At 43.3% G+C, this 25,693-nt stretch overlaps 1 protein-coding gene across 1 annotated transcript in view; it reads left to right on the top strand.

Moving 5' to 3' along the window:
• Nucleotides 1-24,621, top strand: part of LOC104031638 (kalirin) — a 432,630-nt gene extending 408,009 nt beyond the window's left edge. Inside the window, exons 34-35 of the mRNA XM_075710381.1 lie at nt 23,478-23,724; nt 24,614-24,621. Coding sequence (XP_075566496.1) covers nt 23,478-23,724; nt 24,614-24,621 — 255 coding nt within the window. The remainder of the gene's footprint in view (nt 1-23,477; nt 23,725-24,613) is intronic.
• The last annotated feature ends 1,072 nt before the right edge of the window (nt 24,622-25,693 follow it).

Here is a 25,693-nt window from a genome sequence, read left to right as displayed (position 1 = left end):
GGAGCTTTGTTCACTAATGCTGATTAGTCAATGAAGTGCTTTAGTCCCACCATCTAGTTTTAATTTCACTCAATGATTTGGCTGGATGAAATGACTGGCACAGTTACCCAGGTCAGTATGGCTCGGTTGTACCTGCAGGCAGGGATTTTTCTGTCACAAAGTGTAATCAGGCAAAGATATATGATTTATCTTCTCTTATTGACTTTAAATACAGCAGAAATTGATGTCAACTTGAATATCATTGTTGAGGAAGGCTTTTGTGTTAATGGGAAAGGAAAAATAACAGGAAGAGGAAGGACAGTAAATAATGAGTTGCTCAGTTCCACAGAAATGACAGTAAGAGATAATTTTAGTAAGAGACAACTAGCAGAAGCAGGACAAGGTATGAGGTGAACCTGTCTCTTATGTCAGTGGATAAATTGGGTATGTTTCAGCAAAACAGGCAATGGAAACAAGTGATATTGTGACTTTCTAGTCTGTGCTGTAGACTTGAACAGTAATGTGACTGTTTTGTCCGAGATTACCTGTAAAATGGAGAGCACGGTTTACTTGTGACAGCCCTTTGGTCTGTCTTCCATGGTTGGTATTTTGCAAAGATCAGAAACACTGTCAGGCAGTGTGACTGGGTAGCAAGAGATGGGAATGAGGAATCATGCCTAAAGAGCAAAAGGTGGGGAGCGGGAGAATGGGAACAGCAGTAAAGCGTAAAGGCTGAGATGGGGAAAAGAGCAGGAGTGAGGGCATGTGGAGCAGCCCTAAGTAGTAGATGGGAGTCCCTCAGGGAGCAGAGGGATGAGCAAAGCTGCACCAGGTCCGTAGCCCTCTGGGAGACTGGCTGTGCCCGGATGACCAAATGTGTCTTGTTTGCCTGAGAGGAGACTGGTGACAGCAACCCCATGGCAAGGGGCCCACTGTGACTTGATTGTCCGGCTGCAGCTGAAGAGGAATCTGACACCCTCCAAAGACACCAGGGAGCCTCTTGGCTGAGATTCCTTCTCTAGAAATGAGACAGTATCACTTAAAGATGTATTTTGTGCTGTTGTGCAAATGTCTTTCACAGAAGAGTTGGGGAAATGGTTGGAATACTGTCTTTTGGAGTAGGCTCGTTCAAGCGAATTACAGACCATGAGTAATGAATGCATTTGACAGTAGAGCTTTTGATTTTACAACACATTCATAACACCTTGGAGCACTTAGTACCTTGTTAACCCCATTGGCATATGCTAAAACTGCCAAAGCAATCCAAACCACTATTAATCACATGCCAAGCTGTCCAAGACCATGCTTTGTTATTACTGCAGAGGCAGCTAAGAGTAGATTGGGAAAGAAGCATCTTTAAATGTCTAAATGCACAGGCAACTGGTTACAGTAAAGCCAAGGAATACTGAATCAGAAATTGATACAATAAAACAAGCCATTATACCATGGACTGTCTTGCCTCGTAGGCAGTGGAAGAGCTATGGTGGTGTTTAAGTGGAAGTTGCTTATCCTGAAGCTATAAAAAGAGCCCTAAATGATTTGTCCTGAGCAATGGCTAATAGTACTGTTCTATTCCATAGGCTGTGAAGGTCATTTCTAGCATGTCGCAGAAAAAGGAAGCATTAGCAAAACATGACTGCAACGTGCAAGACGTGCACCTATGCTTGCACTGACATACTTGTATTGAGCAACTTCAGATTATACCTGTCGTGAGTCATTTTCAGTCTCTAGGGTTCACGGCTAACAATAAAGTACAGTTCAGCGCAGGTGATCTTTGACCTCTATTACAAGACAGCTTTTAAAGGTGTTAATGTAATGGGACCATTTGGTCCTGTGCAGAAGGAACAGGACAAGGTATCTGTGTCACAAATAGCATGTCCATTAGGGAGCTGCTTTCCAATTTCTGTTCAAGTTCCCATAGCAGAGTCTCTTATGCAAGAAGAGTTGCCTAACCTACAGTAGTCAGAACTGATGTGGTTTCTAATGACATAGTAATGGGTATCTGTGTTCCTGCATGAGATACAAATAATACAAAAGATCCTGAGAAACCTTCAGAAATTGCATTTGACCTAAAAATGAAAACAGTGAGAGGATTCATAAGTGTCAAATCATTCCACTTCACCTGTGACTTGATGAAGAAGTTGCAGTTCTCAAAATCTGCTACTTCTTATTTTTAGTTAATATAACTGAATTGCAAACCTGGTATATTGACTCCGGGAATAAAAATGAAACTACAAATACAGAGCGTAAGTTACCGGTGGATTAAATCCTGTTCATGTCAGTAATGCCAATTAACACTTGTTTGTAGAAAATAAAATTAAACTAGCTTGGTATTTTTTTTATGAGGTTATAATTCAGCTAATAGAGGAAATAGTGTCTCAGTGATAGACTTTTTTGGGCATTTGATTTGGGCCACATGATATTTTTACTAACAAAGCACAACAATAGAAAATAAACATGGCATGTATTAAACGGATTGAAACCTGGCTGGTTGATGGATATAGATATAAATAGAGTTCTTATAGGCCAGACAAGTTTGTAGAGAAATCCTGTAGAGATTTGTCCTTATCCTTGTGATAGGAGAAAGTTTTTAACTTAATTTTCTAAGGAAACAAGGTTTTCTTCCATGTTTTCCACATCTGTTTGTGCTCTGTCCTCTAATAACTTTTGTACCCATTGGACAAATTTCAAGCAAATTGACAGAAGCTTCTGATCTCAAAAATATTTTCTATGCAGATCAGCATAAGGATAGGAGAGAGACCCAGAAGCTGCTCTAATTAGGAGAAATGCAGTAGTATGAACACATGTATTTATGGACACACACATTACTAGAGAATCCTCATGGCTGAGAGACCTCACAGATGTTTGACCCTCAGAAAAAACTTCCTCTGTAGCTGGAGACTGACCACAGATCCCAGATCTGTGTTGCACTGGTTCTGCTCCATGGGGACCACTAGTTATCCGTCGGAAGCTGAAAAAATAAAAGTATGATACTCATGTCTCCAGCTGGGTGAGCAGTCAGGAGCAAAAATAGCCTGCTAATCCAAATAGCTTGGTAAGCTTGGCATAGGTAAACAGGACAAGCCCTAATACATGCAGATCTCATCGTTATGGAGGGAAGAATATCAGCCACTCTTGTAGGCGCAGGGGTTAGCAACGATGTTGAGGAGACTGGTGATGTCACGAAAGTTGTGGTGGCTTTTGCCTTGCTAGAAATGTGCTAACCCAAACTGCATGTTTCTTGCAAAAAATAACCATTAGTTCAAATGCAAGATTGTATTTGGTGTCATGAAAAGGTGACTGGCATTATCCCTCTTTCCAAGACACAGAAGGGGTATAGGAGAGTGAAGCAGTCCATGCTAAACATTGAACAAGAAGCAGAGTTGGAGTTAAAACCAAGATCATCTGTGTCCCAGGCAGTGGCCTTCTGCTAGGTTATTTTAGCTTCCATCTCTGCGTGTTCCCATCTTTAAGTGGCAAACCAATCCATGTGAACATAAAAAAAGCACCTTCCTTATATGAAAGTTCATAACAGCTTGGGGCACTCAGCACTCTTGAGACATAATTATGCTCTGCTGTGTTGCTAACTCTTTAAGATTTTAATTATTTTGAAAACACATCTGTACCAGCATATACAAGAGCAACAGGGTAACAATAACAATAAAGTTGTATTGTGTTCTTGGTATAAACTCTTTGGTTTGGGGTTTACGATTTATGTGTTCTGGAACTGGATCATTGCCTCATAAAACAACGCAGCAGCCTTTTCTCATTTAGCTAGCCATCCGTTTTTATTAGGGTGCTCTATAGAATGCCTGCAATAATATTATAAAGGTGCAGAAGGTTCATTATTTCACAACAAGCAGCTAGCCAAGACTATTATTATTTTTACAACAGCCGGGCTTGCTATTGAAATATAGTTTTGATTATAACCTTTTTCTCCTCCTCCTTCTTTCTCTTTCTCTACCAAAAGCAGAGATGTGCAATTGTTCCTTTTCAGATTGCTTTTCCACTGCCCCACAAACATGTCATTTTCAGTGAAATGGATGGATTATAATGGGAACAGATCAGTGATAATGCATTACTGGAATACAGCCATCCCCAAGAGAGCTTATAATAATATCCAGTCTTCCTAAGCTTTAAAATCTGCAGTTTGGACAACCTATAGCTCTAATATGGAATCGAGTTCTGAATTTTCCCTGCACTTACCATTCTTTGATGCTCAATTGTTGTTTGGGTTCTCCCCTCCCCGTAACGTTGCCATGACAACTGCCTTGCATAAAATCCAGCACTCAGACAATACAGCCACTGCTTTAGAGAGGGGCTCCAGGCTCATGAAAGTTGAAATTGTTGCTCAAAGAGATTACTGAAGATTAATGACTTTGCTCTGAGTGCCACCGAGCAAATTTCTGAAAATCATGGTAATTAAATAAAAAAATATATACAGGCGATGTATTCTCCATGTCAGGAGCGTTGACACCTACTGGGAGTGGTGGAGTTACTGTAAATCTGTAGTAAAAACATCTGTGGGTATTATTCCTGCATATAGTTTCTTTATGCTAAATAGCTACGGTGTTTAATTGGCTGTGGTGGTTTTCCTTCACCTGTTCTCTGGCTGTAAATTTAACATATTGACCGGGGCTTGCCACTGGGGCTGGAGCAGGTTGGCTTGTCCTGGGCTGGTGCTGTGTGCCGTGCTCGTTCAGCCTAATGGCCCTGTTGATGAGACCACTGTTCTGTTTCCTGCCACCAGCCTGTCGTAATTTTGTGGGCATGTTACTGGTCGTAAGAAAGATGAATACAGACCTGCAAATTGCTTGCGCTGAATCATAAAACAGGACTTGTTCATAAGCCCATTAAGCACATGCCCCTAATGTTAAGCATATGCTGTGCTCTGCCTAATAGGAATAGAGTCAGCACTGGCTTGACGTAGATTGTACATTTTTAAGTCCTGCACTGGCTTGAAGGTCTTAGGAGTTGTGACCCTCACTGCCACAATTAATTAAATACATTGATTATTTTGCAAAAGTGTTACCTATTGTCATATTCAGTAATAACATCTTTGATGTTATATGTCACATTAGTTGTAACCAGCTGTCATGCAGCAGGATTTAAAATTGTCTTAATGGGAGTCAAAGAAAGGCATTTTGTCTTCCCCAAAGACAATAGTACATGGTTTACAGTTTGTCTTCCTCTGAAGGTGAGTAGTACTCCTCGGGATAGGCTCCAAAATCACATCCGTTCTAGAGCAGTGTATTACAACCTTATGTTACTAAAATCAAAAGAAACGTGTACTAGGAAAAACCTAGCTTAGGAAAAGTCTCGTGTATTCTAAGAGAATAAAAACATTAACTCAAACCAGATGCATAAAGGCTAGGGCCATCTTTGTTCACTACAGCAGATCTTTCACGATCTGTTTCATATTGGGACTGTCTGCCACATAGGATCCCTGTTTGTGCCCATCAAGAAATCTGCAAGTACAAGGCATTCATGAATACCTCAGAAAGCGTCCGTGCTGCCAGGCAAAGAAGAAATACATGCAGTCTGAAAGGGAACAGTAATTAATTTTGAGATCTAAACCTGTTTTCAAATTAGCTGTTTGTATGTTAACTTGCTCAAATCATAAGCTTAGCCATCTGTTTCAGGTAATTGGTTAACCTTTGGCTGAAGTTTAATCATTGTAGGAACAAGAGGTGGGGGAATCAGTAGTCCTAGAGGTTTCACAGGGACTATGCCCATGAGATTGAATTTAGCATTAGGCCCCAGTGCTTAAATAAAGGGTGAATTTGCGTTGCTGCACAGGGTAAAATCCCTGCTGGGGCCAGCATGGCAGTAAGGCTGGTGGGGATGCACAGCTGTACTGAAATGTATTTTATTGCTGCTTGAAGATTCTTTGGTTTTGTTTCCACATCCATGACACGATCCTCTGTGGACTGCTAGGTTCTCCCTTGATGCAGTGAGAATAGCAATGATAATAATAAATAAACTTGGACCTGGGAATTTGCTAACCTGCTGTTCATGGCCGAATTAGTCTGGCCTTCTCCTGCTTGTGGAGAGCTGTAGGGCTGGGGTAAATTGTAGCAAAAAACTAAGAAGTGTTCAGGCAGCTGGGCCAGCCTTTTCCATTGGGTTTATTTCATGTCACTTGCTGCAAATTAGACACATATAAAATTTATAATGTGTGGGTGCCTGTGAACAGAAATTTAGCTTCCTCAGTATTTACAGAATATAAAACAGTCCTTCTTGTTTAAGGCTAGGATGAACATTTCTGTCACATTAGGAAGGTAACCTTATTTCATTCTGCAGCTGCTATTTAAACACTATGAGATCTCTTTTTAATCTTAGGCAAAGTTCAAAACGAGATGTTTCAAACATCTGCTAACTATTATGGGCTATGCCTGCTATTAGAGGTAATAAATTATAGCCAAGAAGAGAATCAAATGTCTTAATAGTGTTTTTGTTCATTTCTTCAAAGTTTGTCTCTTTCAGTGTTATCTGTTCTCTTTTTTAGCATGGTAGTCAACATGCCTGCAAAGATGATTGTGCTGTGGGTGAGGTGGGTGGGATCGCAGTGGGATGAGCATGACACCCTCTATTTTAAGTTAGGGGAAAAATAACAAACAACTTGGCTTCTCTTTTCCAGAGCAGAGAGAAATCTAAATCAATCACAAAAACGCACCCTCTGTGCTACGTGCCAAAAACAAGATGGGTGGTTCTAGCAGAATATGGGAGAAAGGGCATTTCAGTTTCCTCCGAAGGGGAGATAACAGATCAGCTTTCTCGTTTGTCATGGAAACCTTTTGTCAACCCAGTAACAATGACGTCAAGGTGGCAGTGGCACGGAGACAGGGTTAGTTAATGTAGCACACACCTGTTGAACTGCCAGAGGGGAAGGTATGTTGGCTTTTACATTTTCCATCCCTGATTCTTAAACAACTTTGGGTGAAGGTTTAGAATGTGTTGTTCAAGTCCTGGGGCAGTTTTCCTGAGCTGTAGCAGATTCATACTGTGAGCAGGTGGTGCTGGAGCTTTCGCTCACGAAGAAACCCAGCTACGAGGCATTTGCTCAAGCAATGCCATTATACAAACCCTCCTATTTTGTGTATCCTTTTGGAGGGTGGCGAGAGCAGACTTGTACCTCAAAAGAAGACCACCAAATTCCTTCAGTGTGTTTGCTTTGCTTGAGAGTAAAGGTTGTGCTAGTGTTTACTAAAGGAGCTTTTTAGAAACACTTCTGTAAAAAGGGAAAACCAAACCTATATTTATTATGCCACATCTATAGCTGTAGATGTATAGCAATAAGCTGTAGCCCATTTTTGGAATGACTGTTTTCCTGCTAATTTTTTACTGTAATGCTTTTGTGTTTAGTGTTGTTGACTGGCTACATTTTCTTTTTGTAAAGTGAGATTAGATCACTTTTTCACTTCATTCAGTGTTGCTTTTGTGACTACTTTCCCATTTTTTGGTAATTAAAAAATGCTTTAACAGTTCCTTTAAAAATAAGCTTACTTCTTTTCACAAGAAAAATGTGTTAGCAGGGAAAGCAGTTCATTTTTGCTGGACTGTTCATGTTTACTAGCAAAATCATAGCTGATGTGTTTGCAGAAGACTTTGAATCAGTTAAAGAATTGCACTGTCAATAGTTGATGCCATTTCTGTTACCATAGCTAAAACATGAATTTACGTTAGTTGCATTTCTTGTCTATGGTAACACATGATAAGTCTAATAAATTAAAGCATGCCCTTGTTATTACTAAATAACATGCATGAAACTAAATATTTCCTATCATATAGTTTGTACAAGGAGAAGAAAAGCCTATGATATGGATGATGTTTCAAATTATATTAGGTTGCAAAGTGGAATTAAGACTGAGAAGAAATGACATAAAATGACACACAGTGATCAGAACAGGAAAATTGAGTCAGCCAATGTAAATGACATTGACTATACAAATAGAAACCAAATGTATGTAGTGGAGCCAGCAAGTTGTAGAAATCTTTGCAAGAGAGAACTGTCTGGGATCGTAATTTTCCAAATAGCCAATGAATTAAGATAAGTGTTCAATTGATAACCCATGGCATCCTAATAGAGATGGATGATGCCAAATGGCTGCTAAGTTTCAAGGAGGTAAAAAAAAAAAAACTGAGTGATAAACATGTTTTCTGTAGAAGATTAAATTGTCCTTCATATGAAAGACATAAGGTTTAGCTACGTTAGTACTATTGCCATTGTGGTGAGTATGCGTAAATAGTCTGGAAATATCTATGAAGAACTGTAATTCTCTTTGGCTTCAGTTCAGAAAACATTGTAGACTCCTCTACATTTTTTTTTAACTCCTTACTGTTAATTTCAGCCTGACAGGAAGATACTTTGTGTTATCTAAAGTCTCTGTAGTATCATTTACTTTTATTTGGGGATTTTGTGGCTGGAAGACAGGAAAAAGGCTTTATAGACGTTCTTGAAAAAAGACTCAGAGTTCTTACTGCCACTGATAGGGAAACTGAGACCTGGCAATACGTATGGTCTAGTTTTGAAGGTGCTCCTTTTGTTTTCGTCATCGATATCTGAGAGATGTGACTGTGGTCTCTGTAATGAAGTTGCCATGTGCTCAGTGTAACACAGAGAGAATAAATAGAGACTGGGGAATGGAACCAAGTCTTTTATTTCTCAGTGACTCACATCCCTCTCTCCAGATATAAAATAGCATCCTACCCCATACAGATACTGCAGAATTATGTGATCAAATGGTCTCACCACATACTTAAATGCTTCTCCATTTTTACAGACTGCTTCTTGTTTTGTCCTGATTGCAAGTACTCACATCAGTCCTGACTCTCAAAAGAACACAATCTATGATTTAAGTCCTATTGATTTATACTGAGCTTGTGCATATGTGTGGGTGCTCTCCTGAATTAGACTGACAGTAGGTGCCTCTTGCATCAAATTCTGTAAATTCAGGGTGAAGCGTGAGAGACATTTGTTAGGGTACTGAAATGTCCATTTGCCCCTCTACTTTTCTTTTAAGCTTTCTGTGCCAAACTGTCTCTTCAAATCCTGCAATTTAGGGATTTTTTGAAAAGAAGACAAATTTTGACAAAAAGCATTATCCAGATTTTTTTTTCCTGTTGTCTCCTTTTCTTTAAAGCCTATCGAGCTGGAAAGTGGATGGAAAGGCTGTACTGCTCCAACTGACAGAGCACTCTTCACTTTTTGAGACCAGCAAACTCCAGGAGTTTTTCTTAAAACTTTCAGGATTTAGCCTTTTGATTGATATTTACCCCATCCAACATTAGGCATCGAAAGGAGGCGTTACCTGCAGTGCCAGGGAAGGGGCCTGTCTCAGAGGACCACCGCGTCTCCTGCTCCCCATCCCCAACAGCCGCAGCCCAGCCCTCGGGGCACAGGAACTGCAACTGTGCCCTGCCGCCCCTGCCCTCCCTGGGGAGCAGCCGGGCTTCCCCAGCAGGAGCAGGGCAGTGGGGCAAGCTGTCCCTGGGGAGCCCAGGAGCTTCTCAGCACAGGAGCGGAGGAGGTGGCTTGCTGCTGCAGCTGGGCGGTGGTACAGCAGTGGCCAAAAACCTCTGTCTGTCTGCCAAGAATGGGCCTGCCTCTGAATACTGTTTCCCCTGAGTTTCTCTGTTTTCTGCTGGGACTTTTCAGGCTTTCTTTGTGTTTTTTCCGTATTACAAACAAAAATACTTTTGATCTAGAAAAGAGGTGAATTCATTTATCTGCACCCTGGATAAATTCAGACATTAGTTATGGTACAACGTGGAGAAGTGTGATAGAGTCACTTTTTTTCTGAAGGGACAGAAAGGGGAATCAGAAAGAAGAGAGGGAAATAATGCAGGCAGTGATAAGTTATGTATATGCACTTAATAGGGTCACTGCTTTCTAAGGCCATGCGTGTGAACCCTGAGAAGGAAAGAAAGATGTTTTAAATTGTGTTTTCGTCATTTTCTTACAGAAATTTATAATTGAATGAGCCACCAGCTCATAATTACAGTGTTATGTGTGGTGATGCAACAGTAAAATCCCTTTTCATGCTATAAAGGCTAAGTTCATTCTTTTTTAGTTCAAGCATGTTTTCCCTCCACTTAGGACTCATTCTGGCAACCAGAGCATTTCAGCAGTTTTTTCTTTAGATTGGGTAGGGGTTAATGAGGTTTGGACAGACAGCTCTGCTACTGTATTGCTCGGGTTAGAGGAAATTGCTTACTTATTATTTATCATTATCATTTTTGTCCAAAATGTGCTCGCATTTTATGAAAGGAAACGGTTGCTCATGCCAAAAATTGTACAGCATAGATGAAGAAATAATGAGTTAGTGAAATCAAATTTATTAAGGGAACACAAGTCTGTGACTGGAAAAGGAGATATTCAGCCAAGGAAGTGTCCTGTTGGCTATTCAGGTTAAGTAGGTGCAATTAATATAACGTTAATACCATACAAACACATGTATGGAGGCTAGGCTGTGGATGTTAAGAGTAAGTGGAGTTTAAGAAAAGGTTAATAATTTCTTTCTTTGTTCTAGGGTTCCCCAATATGCAGTTTGGGAAACTGATCTCAAAATGAATCAAGGTTCTGTATGAGAATTGCTTGGTTTCATTACAAGTGCTGATCAGCACTGAGGGCCGTTTATTGACCTGTTAGTTACCGCTGCTGGTATTCACCATCTTCCTTTATCCACCCCCAGGCCCTCATTTTGTCATCTGTCCTCCATCTCTGCAGCCCCAGCTCTGCCACAGCCCTGTACTTTTCCCATGCTTCGATTCCATGCATGGGATCTGGTTGTCCCTCTCGTGTGCAGCTAGGATGCCACGAAATCCCTTGCTGTTCCACCTGAAACAAAGCAAGTCAGATCCACTGTCAAACTATGGATTCACTGTCTTTCATGAATCATAGAATGCTTTGGGTTGGAAGGGACCTTTAGAGGTCATCTAGCCCAACCCCCCTGCAATGAACAGGGACAGCTTTAACCAGATCAGGTTGCTCAGAGCCCCGTCCAACCTGACCTTGAATGTTGCCAGGGATGGGGCCTCTACCACCTCTCTGGGCAACCTGTTCCAGTGCTTGACCACCCTCATTGTAAAAAATTTCTTCCTTATGTCTAGTCTAAATCTATTCTTCTTTAGTTTAAATCCATTATTCCTTGTCCTGTCACAACAGGCCTTGTTAAAAAGATTCTCCCCATCTTTCCTGTAGGCCCCCTTTAAGTACTGAAAGGCCACAATAAGGTCTCCCCGCAGCCTTCTCTTCTCCAGGCTGAACAACCCCAACTCTCTCAGCCTGTCCTTGTAGGAGAGGTGCTCCAGCCCTCGGATCATTTTTATGGCCCTCCTCTGGACCCACTCCAACAGGTCCATGTCCTTCTTGTGCTGAAGGCTCCCGAGCTGGATGCAGTGCTCCAGGTGAGGTCTCACCAGAGCAGAGTAGAGGGGCAGAATCACCTCCCTCAACCTGCTGGCCACGCTTCTGTTGATGCAGCCCAGGATTCGGGTGGCTTTCTGGGCTGCGAGTGCACATTGCCGGCTCATGTCCAGCTTTTCATCCACCAGTACCCCCAAGTCCTTCTCCTCAGGGCTGCTCTCAACCCCTTCATCCCCCAGCCTGTATTGATATCAGGGGTTGCCCCATCCCAGGTGCAGGACCTTGCACTTGGCCTTGTTGAACCTCATGAGGTTCACACAGGCCCACCTCTCCAGCTTGTCCAGGTCCCTTTGGATGACATCTCGTCCTTCTGGTGTGTCAACCACACCACTCAGCTTGGTGTCACCTGCAAACTTGCTGAGGATGCGCTGGATCCCACTGTCTGCGTCATTGATGAAAATGTTAAGCAGCACTGGTCCCAGTACTGACCCCTGAGGGACTCCACTTGTCACCGGTCTCCATGTGGACATTGAGCCATTGACCATGACCCTCTGGATGCGACCATCCAGCCAATTCCTTATCCACCACTTTCTGCAATAGGATTTCTTACACAGTTTATCTCCCAGTTACTAGTAAAAAACCAAATGTAGTTCCCCTGAGCGCATATCTTTATATCTGCCAATTAAGGGTAAGATAGAGATTTAGCCTAGGATTTTCAAAAGAAACCCAAAGGAAGTAAATGTTCAGTTCACACTGAACTTCACTGACTCTATCCCTCCTCTGTGCCTCTGAAATCCCCAGCGGTAGCTCTCTAATTGAGCTGCCCTGAACACATCCTCCACATGGCTTTAGAGACTCACTGAATATGGTAATGTCAAACTTTAAGTGTACTTGGATCTCATGCTGGAAATTTTACACACAGCTACCAAAATCTTTTGTTTATCCTGGACACTTGCATTTTACTTTGTCAAATACCCTGAGGATGTTTTAAGCTCAGTTCATATCACCTTCCTCTGCATGTATTGTGTGCAAAAGAGAAATGTGGTTTTGGGGAACAAAAGAACACATGCATGAGTGTTGTGGGTAAACATAGACATCTGTCTTTGAAAATTGAGGCCTCTATTGATTGAACTGAGTCTAGCAAGAACAGAAATGAACATTGTCATCCGGGAACCATTTGCATGTAACAGTGATTGCACAGGGCAGAGTATTTTATCTGAAGTGTCTTCAGTGAAAGAAATGAAGCAGGAGCTGGGAATGTGCTTATCAATAGACCTTATTATTCTGCTCATCCTTTGATAAATGAACATAGCAAGTTCTTTCAGGCTCCCCTCAATCTTCTACTTGTTTGTGCTGGACTTCATTGATCCATATTTAGCCCTCCCTGATAATGTGACATGACAGCAAATGTAAATGGCAAAGTCAGTGAACATTTCCTTCCAGTTGAAACAAAGCAAGTCAGATTGACTATCAAACTCTTTGGATTTATATTCTTGTTTGAAATAGAATTTATTACCTTGTTAGAAACTAAAACAAAACACACAAAAAGGTGTGCAACCATTTTTTGTTATTGTCGTTAGAGAAAAATTTTATGGGAAGAGTGTCCTCTGGGCATGCTCCAGAACTTGATCAGAGAGGCCAAGAATGATAAAATTCAAAACCTGCAGCTGCTGGTTCCTTTGGGAGTCACATTACAGTAGTACAAGCAACAGTCTTTCATTTTAAAAAGGGAAGCATACAACTGCAGCCAAAGGCCTTTCAACAATATTTTAGGTAAGCTGATCTGCATAAAGGCCATTGTAATCTCTTGTGCTGCTCAGGTTTTAGGCTATATTTTTGTTTCATAATGCTGTTTCTGTGTCCACTGAAAACATCTGCTTAGACGTGCCAGGCTCGATCGTGCACCCTGTTACATCACTTGGCAAATGAGGTCACCTCAAGTAAATAGCAGTATTATGGAGAGGAGAATGAAAGCCCCAGGATTTAACTGTTAGGACTCAAGCTGCAACCCATTGTGATGGCTGAAAAAGATTTAGCAATGCTAAAAAAGCTCAGTGGCTGCAGTGGATGAGGCAAGCAATAGGGAGGACTCAAACACAAGTAATCATGTCCCTCAAGATCCTTTTTCCACAGTGCCAAACGCTGACCAAGGGCATGGGCATGCAACTGTTGTGCAAACTCTCCTGCTCAGAGTCAGCGTTGCTCCACATGGAGTTCATCCATGCAGCCTATTTGTAGCAGCAGTAGTGTATTTTCACGTGGTGATTAATTCACACGGTGATTCTCTAAGCTGGAGCATATAGCTGAGACTTTAATATAACAAGCAAACTACAGGCATTAGAGACAAAAGCTTGGGGGAGAGGGATTGCCTGGCTGCCTCCAACCACTACCAGACTAACTGCAACCACCTCACCCAAACAGGGTCCAGAGCTTGCATTGCAGCCCCAGTCTCCTAAAGTGTGATTAAAATTTACCAGAAGGATTACTGCTCTCAACTGATGAAAATTCCTGGGCTGTATTGGGTTCGTTAGAAGTAGGCACACTAGACAGCCAGGCTATGCCAAGCCCAGCCATGTGCCCAGTGTGGTGCCAGGGCAGGGCAATGCCCTCGGCCATCACACGTTCATTCAGCCTGAGGCCTGCCTGGCACCCAGCGCTGTCCAACAGTCATGCCAGTAATGTGCCCTGGTTTTTCCAGTATGTAATAAATCCCTTTGAAAATTCCTGCTCTGCAGTGTGACACCTGCAAGGGGAAAAGGGGCAGGAAGATGTGCCAGCCGGGACCAGGTCTTCCTTTGGCAGCTTGGAGATGAATGCCACTCACTGTCATCATTCCTCCTGATGCGTTTTCTGTCAGCTCAAATCTGCATTTCCCTTTATGTTCTTTTAGACCAACCTACTACTGAAAATCATTAAAAGCACCTCATTCAAATCCACCTTTGAGTTAATTTTGGGCCTAAGGCCCCGATTTACAGCAATGGGACCTAGGGACCAACAATAAAAAAGAAAAATAGCAGCTATTAAATCTGTAAAAAGAAAACAACTTGGAAAAGGAGAGGGATGCCAAGCTAGCCTCTCCAGCAATGGCAGAGGGGAGTCAGACTTACAGGACCATATGGCTTAGACATAGTTTGAATAATCTCCTCCAATTAAAAATAAAGCCAGTTTCATATAAAACATCTGTTCTGTGAATTCAACAATTTAGGCAAAAAAACCATCAGGGGATACTTTAAGTCCTTCATCGCGTTTTTTGTTTCTCTGTTCAGATCCTTACCCATTTTGAGGAGCTAATATCCCTGAAGGAGTGTTGTGGTTTCCTGTGATGCTACCAAGCATCAGTGCAGGCTTTTGCATTTCTGTACGCTGCCCTCCCCATCCATGCTTCCGTCAGATATCCAGTCTTCATTGCAAAGGTGTGTGTGTTTTGGGAGAGCCCAGAGCACCTGAGGCAGGTCAGTGAAGATCAGCAGAAGGTCTGCAGTGAAGGGGCAGTGCTGGAGCTGGGCTGGGCTGAGACACAGGAAGGCAGATCCTCCCGTCAGCCCTGTGCACTGCTCTCGTAACAGTGCTGGGAGCTGGGCATGGCTGTCCACTATCTAATGTGATCAGGCTCGTATGTATCTAAAACATGGTGGTACTTGGCCACTAAATCCTGATCCCTGCATGCTAGCAGAGGTAAAGAAGAGAGCACAAGATTATCCTTTTTCTGCCTTCACACACTCACTTCTTACAGCAGGACCATAACAGGAAAACATGGCTTTGAAGCAATCTACAACTGCTTGGCCTGGAAACGTTCTGGGTTTTGTTTGACAAGGGGAGGGAGATCTGTTGCAGGTGTTGTTTGAAATTATATCAGTTTTCATAACTCCATTAAAAGTGTAACTGTGCAGACAGCAATATACCTGTCTAAAATAATTATCTAGATTATAAAATAAATATAATCTGGGGATATGTGTATCGAGCAAATTTGATCCAGTACACAAACTGAGATTCACTTTGTTCTAAAGCATCCCTAGGGTAATCTTTTGTGCTTTTCCTCTGAATATAGTTTGCTTCCTTCTCAAGCAGACATCAGTCTGAGGTCTCTCCTCTGGTTGTTGTGAGCAATTGTTCCTAGTTCTTCTAGAGGTGGCTAATCAGGGACCTGTAGGTCCTAATCATTCCCTGCTGGAACATTATTTTATTCCTCCCTTCTCAAAACACTGGCCAGGGCAGAACGCCCCAGTTAGATGAAGACAGATGTGCACAGTGCCCAACCTTTGCCCTTGCAAATTGTGCTTGTGCCTTGTCTTTCTAAAGCTTCTGTTGGACTTGAATTCTCCTTCTCCAGTAGTACCAGGTGTGTGATGCAGACAGCTGGGTTTCTATTTTAAACTCATCGGCTGTGTAGACTTTTTACTGCGCACACTGCCCCTGTGCTGTTTGTACCTGGGGACGTTTCACAAAGTTTCTGGCCAGAATACATGATCAGATTTTGTGTACTTGCTAGCAGTGTCTTGGGAATTGATGTCTGATGAATCATCTGTTGACTGAAACCCTTGACCTCCCGGGTCAAGATTGTCTGCTTTGCTCAGACAGTGCTGGACATATGAAAGAAAGCAACTAGTCAGTCAGTACTCCCTGATTTCAGTCTATACTTGTGCTTTTATTAACCCTGGGTGAGTTTAAAACATCCTGTGGATGTGAAATATGGCAGGTGGGAGATTACCTTGGAGGGTTTCAGCCATCTGCCTTTCTCACCTTCTGCAATACTGGTAGCAAAGGGGTTTGGAGCCAGTTGTGCTGGCTCTGTGTCACTGAGGAAACAGATTGTATCTGCTCCATTTTGTGCTTCTCCAGGGAAGGGAAAGGAGTAGAATTTGGGTACCAGCTCTCTGAGCCAAATGCCATGAGAAAACCTTCAGTCTTATAGGATCAAACACAGACTGATGCTCTGGTTTGATTTGTTGGGTGAAACAAAGCAAGTCTGGTCATCTTGTATCTTCAAAAGCATTTTTTATAGTTGGATGTGCTGTTTAATTTGGGTCGACTTTAGTCTTACTTTCTGGAAAAAAGGCTCCAGAAATAATTCAGACATCTCTATTCAAGCTGTTCTGCAGATGTCAGCATATGCTGGAGTCCAAATCCAGCACAATCAGGATATGGTTGTCTAGCAGGGACTCCAGCAAGAGATGCTGGACAGGAAACGTATGTGCTATTTGAGACCATAACACCAGATTTCCTTTCTGTTAGCATATTTATATGTCCCACGTGCCATCTCTGTCTCTTCTTCCCGCTGTGGAATAAGTTACTGTGTCTTGATTTACAGAATGCTGCACATCCAGATGTCTCTGTTGTTATCTCCTCACTGAGAGGAGCAAAGCTGGCACATTTGGGCTACAGGGCTGTCACTATGATCCCAGCCATGTGTTTAACTAATTGCTTAAATAAAAAGAGACCTCCTGGTGAAGCTCAGGCAGTGTTCCTCTTTGGTGAGACAAAACAGAAAGGGTGGGAAGCACTGACTCCGTCTTAACGGAAGATGGGTAGAGCGGCCTGAGGGCCAAGAAAGACTCAGAGATGAGCCAGGTATTCTCCACCAAATTTCTGATTCTGAACTCAGTCCAGAGCAATTCTGCTGACTGTAATACGTTATCTCTGGTTCAGCTCATAGCTCCTGAAATACAGTCCATCCCCATGGAAACACCTCCGTACTGATGCAACGAAGCATTCACCAGAATTGCCAGAGCTCTCAGCTCAGCATCCTTTAGAGCTGTAGAGGCTTTAGAGGGAGGACCGTGGGTGACTCAGTGCTTGCACTCCAAACAGAGCCTGTTACAAAGTAAGAAAACTAAAGCAATTCTTTAGCACTGACATTCCTCAAAGTTTTCTTCTGAATTTGATCTCTCTCTCTAACCTCTCAGTGAAAAGAAAACCTCTACAAAATTACAGAAATTTTCACAAAGAACTCTGCAGGGGATAAGATTTCTCATGCCTGTCCCCCAGCTAGAGTGACAGCTCCTGGATCTATTTCAGTGCAGACAGAATCAACATCTAAGTGGTCTTATTCACATTTTTTTAATCTCTTGATAAGAATGCAAATGCAATTCTTGCTCCCACTGCCTCTCTCACCCTCTTGAAATAGGCTGTTTATGGTGACTAAATGCTTCTATCCAAAACTGGCTGTCATCCAAAACCAGATGGGCAGAAAGCCTAAGAGCAACAGAAAACTAGCAATTTATATTAGGACACAGTGCCGCACCACACAGAATGCTTTGTTTAAACTAGCAGAGTTCTGTGTCCTACTGAATATATGTAAATAACCAGCTAGTGTGGGTTTCTACAATGATGTCATATTTCAAAATACTCTGAGCAGCTCTTCTGACCCTGATAGATTCATTCTCCATTGCTGATTCTTTGACTGAAAAATCAGATGTTGGCTTGAGATTTGTACTGCAGAGTAAACAACTTCTTACCTACCTGAAATATATTGGGTTTTACCTACATCTGCAGATGTTGTGCACTGCTGATTCTGATTCTGAGTATGATTTTATGATTGAAAAATATACTGAAGGGCAAACTGAAGCATTTTAGGGGCAGAAAAAGGAAAAGGAGATAAATGAACATGAAATATGAACAAATGATACAGCAATTTTAATATACACAGTATGCTGGCTAATTTAGTATAGTGAGTTGGGCTGGGCATGGTTCTTTACGTTATAGTCTGTTTTTTAATAGCTTAATATTACATGAGAGGATATTTGCGTGTCATGTACAGACAGAGCATCTTCGGCAGTTACGAGCCCTTGGGCCAGACAAATGACAGTCTATGGATAGTCTATAGTCTATAAATGACAGTCTATAGACAGCAAAGGTATGGCAGCTTGAGTTTACTGTGTTTTCAGGCAGTGTGATACTCAAAAGGAGTTGATTCCAAGGTGAGAGATAGGTATAAGGCACTGACATTTATTCTACTGTTCTCTGTTACTACTCAGTTGTGAGAAGGGTCTGACCAAGCTATAGGCAGATTTGGAAATGGGGACCCCCGGGTATAACTGATCTGTGTACTTCACTTGGCAGTGAGTGGCAATGACTGGCAATGAGATTGCCTGAGCTGTAGTCATTCCTCAGCATCCAGCCCAGGGATTCAAATACAGCACTGAGCCAAAGGAAGCACTCAGGTACATGCAGCATCTTCCCCAGGGCTGGCTGGGAGGAGACAGCAGCAGCAAAACCCTGGCTGTGGTCCAGCTCACAGGGTCTTCCATGAGCATCAAATGTGGCTCCCTGACAGAACAAGTAGCCAGGTCATCTCTGCTATGTGCCCTTGCATTTCGCAGACCACAATGTGGTTTGCAAGCCTCTAACAAACTTAAGACCCTAATTAGGAAAGGACTGAAACCTTAATTATGTCACTGTGCCACAGGAGGGAAGACCAAGCACACCAATATTTTGCACCCTTGTAGAATCAGACAATTGAAATGCTGCTACATTGGCTGGGGCAGCTGGTATTTATTCACTTATGCTGATATGTCTACCACAGTATCAGTATTACAAGTTCTCTGCCTCTCAGAGCTTGGGTTCATCTTCTGGAACGAGTGTGAAACCTGTTGTGATTTGTAGGGTAAACCATTTAGTTACCTGTTTAAGACGTGCCTGAGGAATCCTTCTCCAGACACCCATCTCCCACATCCCTGCTCACCCTGTTAGAGAGCTGTTCATTCCCACTTTTCTTTTAACTGGAGTGGATTTAGTACTAGTTAAGATCTATTTTAGAGGGAAGGAAGGACAGCTTATGACCTGATAGGTCTTTTCCATCTGCAGTATAATGATAAATACGCCTCTGGTGTTCAGCCTTGCTTCTTCTGGCTGCTGCTTTGCGGCTCGAAACTAAACAGATGCAGCAGTGGCCATGCACACACACTGTGATGCAGGAAAGACCATCTCTTGGTAATCCTGTACTAACCAGTACCTGCTGGTCCCTGGAGCTGAGCTGGCTCCTGCGCTTGGAGCACACTGGATGCCCCCGCAGCAGGATGTGTCCATGCCTGGGATCATTTTGGTGGCTTGCACTTCACCCTCCCATAGCTGATGGGCACTTGGTTGGGTGTTCCCAGAAGCAAAAAGGCTCATGTAAGTCATGACAAAACCCATTCACCAGAGTCAGTGTCTGGCAGAAACCACTTGCATCGATGCTCAGAGGGTCGTCAGCAATGTCCGGCGGTAGAGAGGGGAGTTTTCAGTTGCTGTGTGGCTGGGTCCCTGCCTGCACTGGTAACTTAGGGCAAGGCTCTATTCTAGCTCAGGCTTGATCTGTTTTAGAACATCATGATGAAAACACACTGAATGCACAATGATGCTTTCTAGCCCAGGCACAAGTGAATGCAGAGGATGGGAAATGGTTGGCTGGTGGCAGGCAGCGTGGAGGCAGGCAGCTTGGAGGCAGGCTGGGGCTCCTGCTAGCTGCTTTCAGGACATACGGCACGTTTGCTCTGGACTGCTTGGGGCCCTCTTGCTTCCTCGTTGCATTTGCTATTTGCTTCTGCCATTTCCTTTTCTTCCTGATTTTAAGGCTGTTGCTTTCTGTGTAATTCATTAGATTTGTCCTTGTGTCAGATCTTTCAGTTATGCCTTGTGCTCTGCAAAGACATGTTGCATTGTTACTTTTATTTTAATGTCTCTCACCAATCTTCTTGTACCATACACAGATTAGACTGTTGTCTGGATTTTAAATATATCCAGTCAGTGGCTTTAATGGTGGTTTTTATCACAGGAATAATAAAAGGGAATGTAACATGTTAAAATATGAAGCCATTTACCTGTGAAGTTCAACCTTAAAGGCATTCTCTATTTTCTTCCTCTTTCCAAACCAAATGCAAGATGTGTGAGAAACCAGCAGCGCATCTGTATTCCAATTTGCATGCTCTGAGGTAGAGAGAAGCATGATGTACTTCTCTGAGACTGGAAAATTACTCTCTAAAAACGAATTGAGTAACTAATAGCTTGAGGGATCACTTCATAGGTGAAAGGATTTCTGTCATTGGGAATCAAATGTATTTGCATTATTCCTCAGTGGCTTACAATTTGTATACGTATTCGTATAATATAAGCTTTCTAGAGACATTACTTTGCCGTGGGTTAATTTGGTAAGTAAATGTTCTTTGTGGTGTGGTGGTATGTAAGACACAGAACAGGCATGGTAAGCACTTGGAAGTCCTTGGCAAAAGGAGGGAGCTCCTTTTCTGTTCTTTGTGGCCAGCACCTAAAAATGATCTGTGGACCCCTACCTGAGCTAACTGCTTGCACCCACCACCTGTACCTGTAAAAGGGAACCTGCTTAATTCCTCCTGCCAAACTGGGGGGTCTTTCCCTGAAAAGGTATTATTTTAGCACTGGCTCCTCCAGTGGTGAGTTGGAACATGGGGAAGCCCTGATCCATGTTTCCAACCAGACGATGTTGGAGGAACAGGTGATATAAATTCATACGGCTTCTAGGGAGCTGAGGGAGGTTAGCTCCCCCACTCACACATCAAAGGTCTAAAGCTGGGTGGGGGGAGAGTATCTCCCCTGCTGAGGAAGAGCTTGACCACACCAGGTGCCGAGCAGCTCCTAGAAGGGATGATTACTTCCAGTTCTCAGTACATTAAATAGCTATTTTTAATGAATCAGAGAAAACAGGAGCTCGGGACTAGATGGTACCTGAGTGTCACGGAGCACACCTGCCTCCCCTGGGATAATGTGTACAGGTGTTGCCCTAATTGAAACACCTGTTTGTATCACAGATATTTAGTTATTGAAGGAGGGATTGCCAAAGGGCTGCAATAGGCTGATTTTAGGTTAGCTGCCCCTTAGGCCGCTGTGCGGAGAGGGCAGTGTTGCAGGTGGGGAGCGAGGAGCTGCATAGGGCAGCACTTCCTAGGCTGATGCTCCCTGAAAAGTACGTTGTTAGTCCCAAACTTTCCTAAGAGCTGTCTTCACCAAGTCTTTTTCCCTGGGATATTTCAGGGCTGTTTCACCTTTCCTGTTCAAGCAATAAAAATTATTTATTTTTCAAAAACCAACCCGAACCATCTGAAGAAATTTTTTTAATATTGTCTGCCCATATCATTAGAAACAATGGGTCTTGGGGTCCTGTCTGAACCAGCTCCTTCATGCCCAGACACTGCGCATTATGCTTAGATAAGCACTTTGAAGACAAGCGGGAGTTAATTCTTTATAGCAAGTTAGCTTGCTGTGTGATGGCAAACACGGACACCTAGCGGTACTCGAGTGCAGGGCATGTAGATGCTTTAAATTTATCTCGAGAAGTAGATACAGCAGAGTGTTTGTTCACATGTTTTCCCCTAAAAGAAGGAGAGATTTGAGTATCATAGCATAATGTGTGGGAAAGAAAATGTACTTGGCAAGGAGTAGTGAAAGAATTAGGGGAAAATCATCACATTTGGTAAGATTTGTCAGTGTATTTACCAAGAAGTGATCAGGTATTTTTTTCTTGTGTCTTAAATATCTCATACCATACCAGATCAGATACCATACTGGATCAGAAAGATTTTCTAATCCTAAATTAGTCCACAGCAAAGAAACCTCAGTAATTATTATAGCAATATCTTATTCTTACCATACCTGTGAATGTTTGTACTCCAGTATGGGGAGATTATGTCAGCGTGATGAATGGTGGATTTGCTGATAAACTGCATAGCTAGGTGCTAAACTGATCTCTTGTGTGCTTTCATCAACCCACTGAGCTCTTTCTGCCAGGATTAATGCAAGCACTCTGTCTGAATGGCCTCAAACAGCTGCCATGGTTTGTTTTGTTTGGTTTTTTTCTATTTATTTACAAATAATCTTTCAGAGAAATATTTCCTTCTTCTTCCCCAAATCTAGCATTTCGTCTACGGCAGAGACACAGGACAGGTGAGAACCAGTCCTTGTCCACTGACCCCTTTCTGTTATTGTAAATATCACCTCTGTGAACGGGATTTCTTTCACATCTGCATTAGGCGCACAAACCACTATGCCACTGAGCGGGGAGACAGGCAGTTCCCATGGGAGTGTGCATTCACGGCTGCTTGGGCTAAGATAAGGGATCTTGAGACTGTACCAGCTGAAGAGTGAAGTCTGTAGAGATGAGTGTGCTCTCCTCAAGGGCTCCCCCATTCAAGCTGATAAGCAGATCCCAGTTCTCATTGATTTCACAGAGATACTCAGCATCTTAGACTTGTGCTCACACCTTTTTAGACACCAAGAATCAACCTCCAAGATCCAAATCTGTAAGAAAACAAGCTTCATTAGCTCTGCTGCTTGTGCAGTCACTTCTGTTTTGTTCTGCTGTATACACAAGTGCTTATATATCCGGTCTCTGGTTATATAGAGACTATCATTAAACAGAGACCGGTATTGTTCATCGAGAGTCTCAGGGTGTGAGGCTGAAGGAAAGCAGCAGGTTGCCAGCTTTCAGCACAGAAGTAAGATGATACATTTATTCTTAGATACAAATCCTGGAAGCCAGCATATAATCAATCACTCTATGTTTACATATTTACACCTCTGTTTTCCGTCAAAGAACATGGGAGGAGCTTTTCTGATCTGCCTGGTCAGGATTCCCTAGTCTCCCAAGAGGTCCCTAGAGTGAGTTTGGGAACATGAGGGCATGTTTCTTGTCCTGCAAAAAAATTGTAGCTGTTTCCTCACTGCACTGGTGGCATGTGGGAATGTGTCTAGCTCATGCTGTAGAGGGGTGAGTTGGAATTTCTCTTGCCATGAGGGCACAGCGCCAAGCCAGCCTGGGCTATTGCCAGTCTAGAAAGTCACCCCAGAAACTAAAGCAAGAAAAAAAGCAAGGTTTCTGATGGACACCCACAGCTAGAAAATTCACAGCTAGAAAATTCACCCACAGCTAGCATTCAAAAGGTTACTGGGTGGGTAGTTTTGGTTTCTTACTTAAGCCCAGCAGAATCAATAAGTAAAGGTTACCAGGGTCACAACATGCTGAACTTTGACAAAAGAAATTATTAACTTGGCTTGTAAGGAACACAAATCCTGTCTTTGCCAGTGTAAATATGATGCAAAGATGATTGCCTTCTTCCTGCCCTCTCTAACTTCTATTCCTGTTCTTTTTTTTTTTTTTTTTTTTCCTGTTGAATCTGGGCAGTTGTCTGGAGGGTGTGAACTGACCGTGGTGCTCCAGGACTTCACAGCAGGCCACAGCAGCGAGCTGAGCATTCAGGTGGGGCAGACAGTAGAGCTGCTGGAGAGGCCAAGCGAAAGGCCAGGCTGGTGTTTGGTCCGGACCACGGAGCGGAGCCCGCCTCAGGAGGGTCTGGTCCCCAGCAGCGCTCTCTGCATTTCCCATTCCCGCAGCAGTGTGGAGATGGATTGCTTCTTCCCTTCAGGAAAAGGTAGGCAACAGTCCAGCAGGTTTGAGGCCATTTTGGATTTCCCCTTTTGTATCATGTAAGTGCAAAGCTGCTTGGGCTGCTCTTACAGTTGGCATGGGTAAAAGACTGTTTAGTCGTTAGTGAGTTTTGTTACCAGATCTCTGTGAATTGGCATAGCCCTAGCCTAACTCCATTTCCATGAATCAATGTTTGTACGTGTGCGTCTTTTGCTGTGTGGCAATCATTATTGTCTTGAGATTCTGGGTAAAAATAAGACCTTTAAACAGAAAAGGGGCTGGTTTTACTGCCTAAATGCCTAGAGGGAGGGAAAGTCATGTTGTATATACACCCAGGATGCCCCAAATTGTGGATATGTTATCTTATGAGTGCCACAGTGCACACTAGTGCACAGTCTTTTGGTATATCCCTGCTGCCTCTCTATTATTGCAAACAAGCCACCAGTGAATACTGGTACACGCTATTGACTTGTGAACTGGAGACATTGTGTGTAATGGCACAGCACAATGGGGAAAGAATCTTTACAATTAGTGTGCAAAAAACCACATCCCTGGTATTATCCTGAGAGCTTGGGCTTCACCCACAATGAATGGTGAAATATTGTTCGTCTCTGTGGTGTCCGTGGCCTATTTAGTTGATGTTCTGTTCTGAGCAATGTGTGTCCCACATATAGCATCCATGCAGCCAGGCATAGGAGACGCTCCAGACTGATACACCAGAATCAGTTCAGTTCAACGTGGCCAGAGCTGGTCTCCTTTTGGCTGTGCCCCGACTTTTGGCCACACACAATGCAAGGAAGGTCCGGGGAGTAAAGGATCCTGTCATCCCACTCCTGACTTCAAGCCTACAACCTGAGCTGCTTTTTAATTTTTTTTTTTCCCTCTGCATTAAGGGAAATAGAATTTGATCCATTCTTGTTTGAGCAAGTTAAGCCGGTGGTTTTTGTTTGTTTTGAGAAAAAGCATTGAAACCAGGCTGTAGTCCATCCTCACTCCCTGCCTGCACTCCCACTGCAGAGGCTGGGAGTGGGGCACAACCCCAGGACAGATCAGCACGGTGGGGCCAGGGTCTGCCATAAGAGTTTCCCTTAAAAAGCCATCTGATCTAAAAGTGGGGGAGGAGAGCTCAGCTTTTCCTCTCAGATTTGACCCCCTTATCAGGTCTCGTTCAGTTAGGTGCTTCCTCTTGCCCTACTTTGCAAGAGGGAGGAGGGGAAGTCAGTGCTGGCTGTCAGCTCTGTCTGTGGTGCAAACTCCAAACTCGTCACACACTTCTTAGACCCACTGCTGACTCTCCTCCCTGCCTTACACGCGGAGCCCTGCCCTGCTTCTGCTGCCACAGGAGCCTGTCCTCGTCCTCAGCTGTCCTCTGAGAAGCACTGCAGTTGCTTACATGCAAATTAAATCTGTGAATAAACAGAAAGGTAAAGCTGAAAATCAGCCTAGTCTGCATAAGAGCAGTCACTGCTTGACAAGATTCATAGGAAGCCAGAGACGTGTCTGCTGGGTGCATGGTGCAGCAGTTGGACTTGGGTACTCTGCTGATGGACGCTGTGAGACACCACTCAAACTTCATTTGAGTGCCCTAGGTTGAAGAGTTTCTCCTCAAACGAACCAAATAAAAAAAATTGCAGGAGTAGGCTGTGGAAAGGGAGGCAGGATACCCAAGGAGGATAGGACAGGGTGGTGCAGGGGCTAGGGTCTGGCAGGGCACATGGGGACTCTGCCTCCAGCATGATTGTGTGAGCTTCAGGGCACAATTCCACCGCAGGTATGGTGCAACAGGCACAGTGCCAGGCTGTGGCTGGTGGACCAGAGCCGACTGATGCCTGGAAGCCACCGGGCTGTGTCAGCACAGCGCCGAGCCTGCGCTAGCATGGTTTGCCTGCCTATGAGGCAGGTTATCTCATGTAACACACTGCAAACGCTTCCAGGTTGGAGCTGGCTCTTGTCCCATCACCTCCAAACAGGTG

This window comes from Pelecanus crispus, chromosome 5 (genome assembly GCF_030463565.1).
Source record: "Pelecanus crispus isolate bPelCri1 chromosome 5, bPelCri1.pri, whole genome shotgun sequence".
NCBI lineage: Eukaryota > Metazoa > Chordata > Aves > Pelecaniformes > Pelecanidae > Pelecanus > Pelecanus crispus.
The sequence above is the reverse complement of the archived record's forward strand: the minus strand, read 5'-3'. Positions and strand labels throughout refer to the sequence as shown.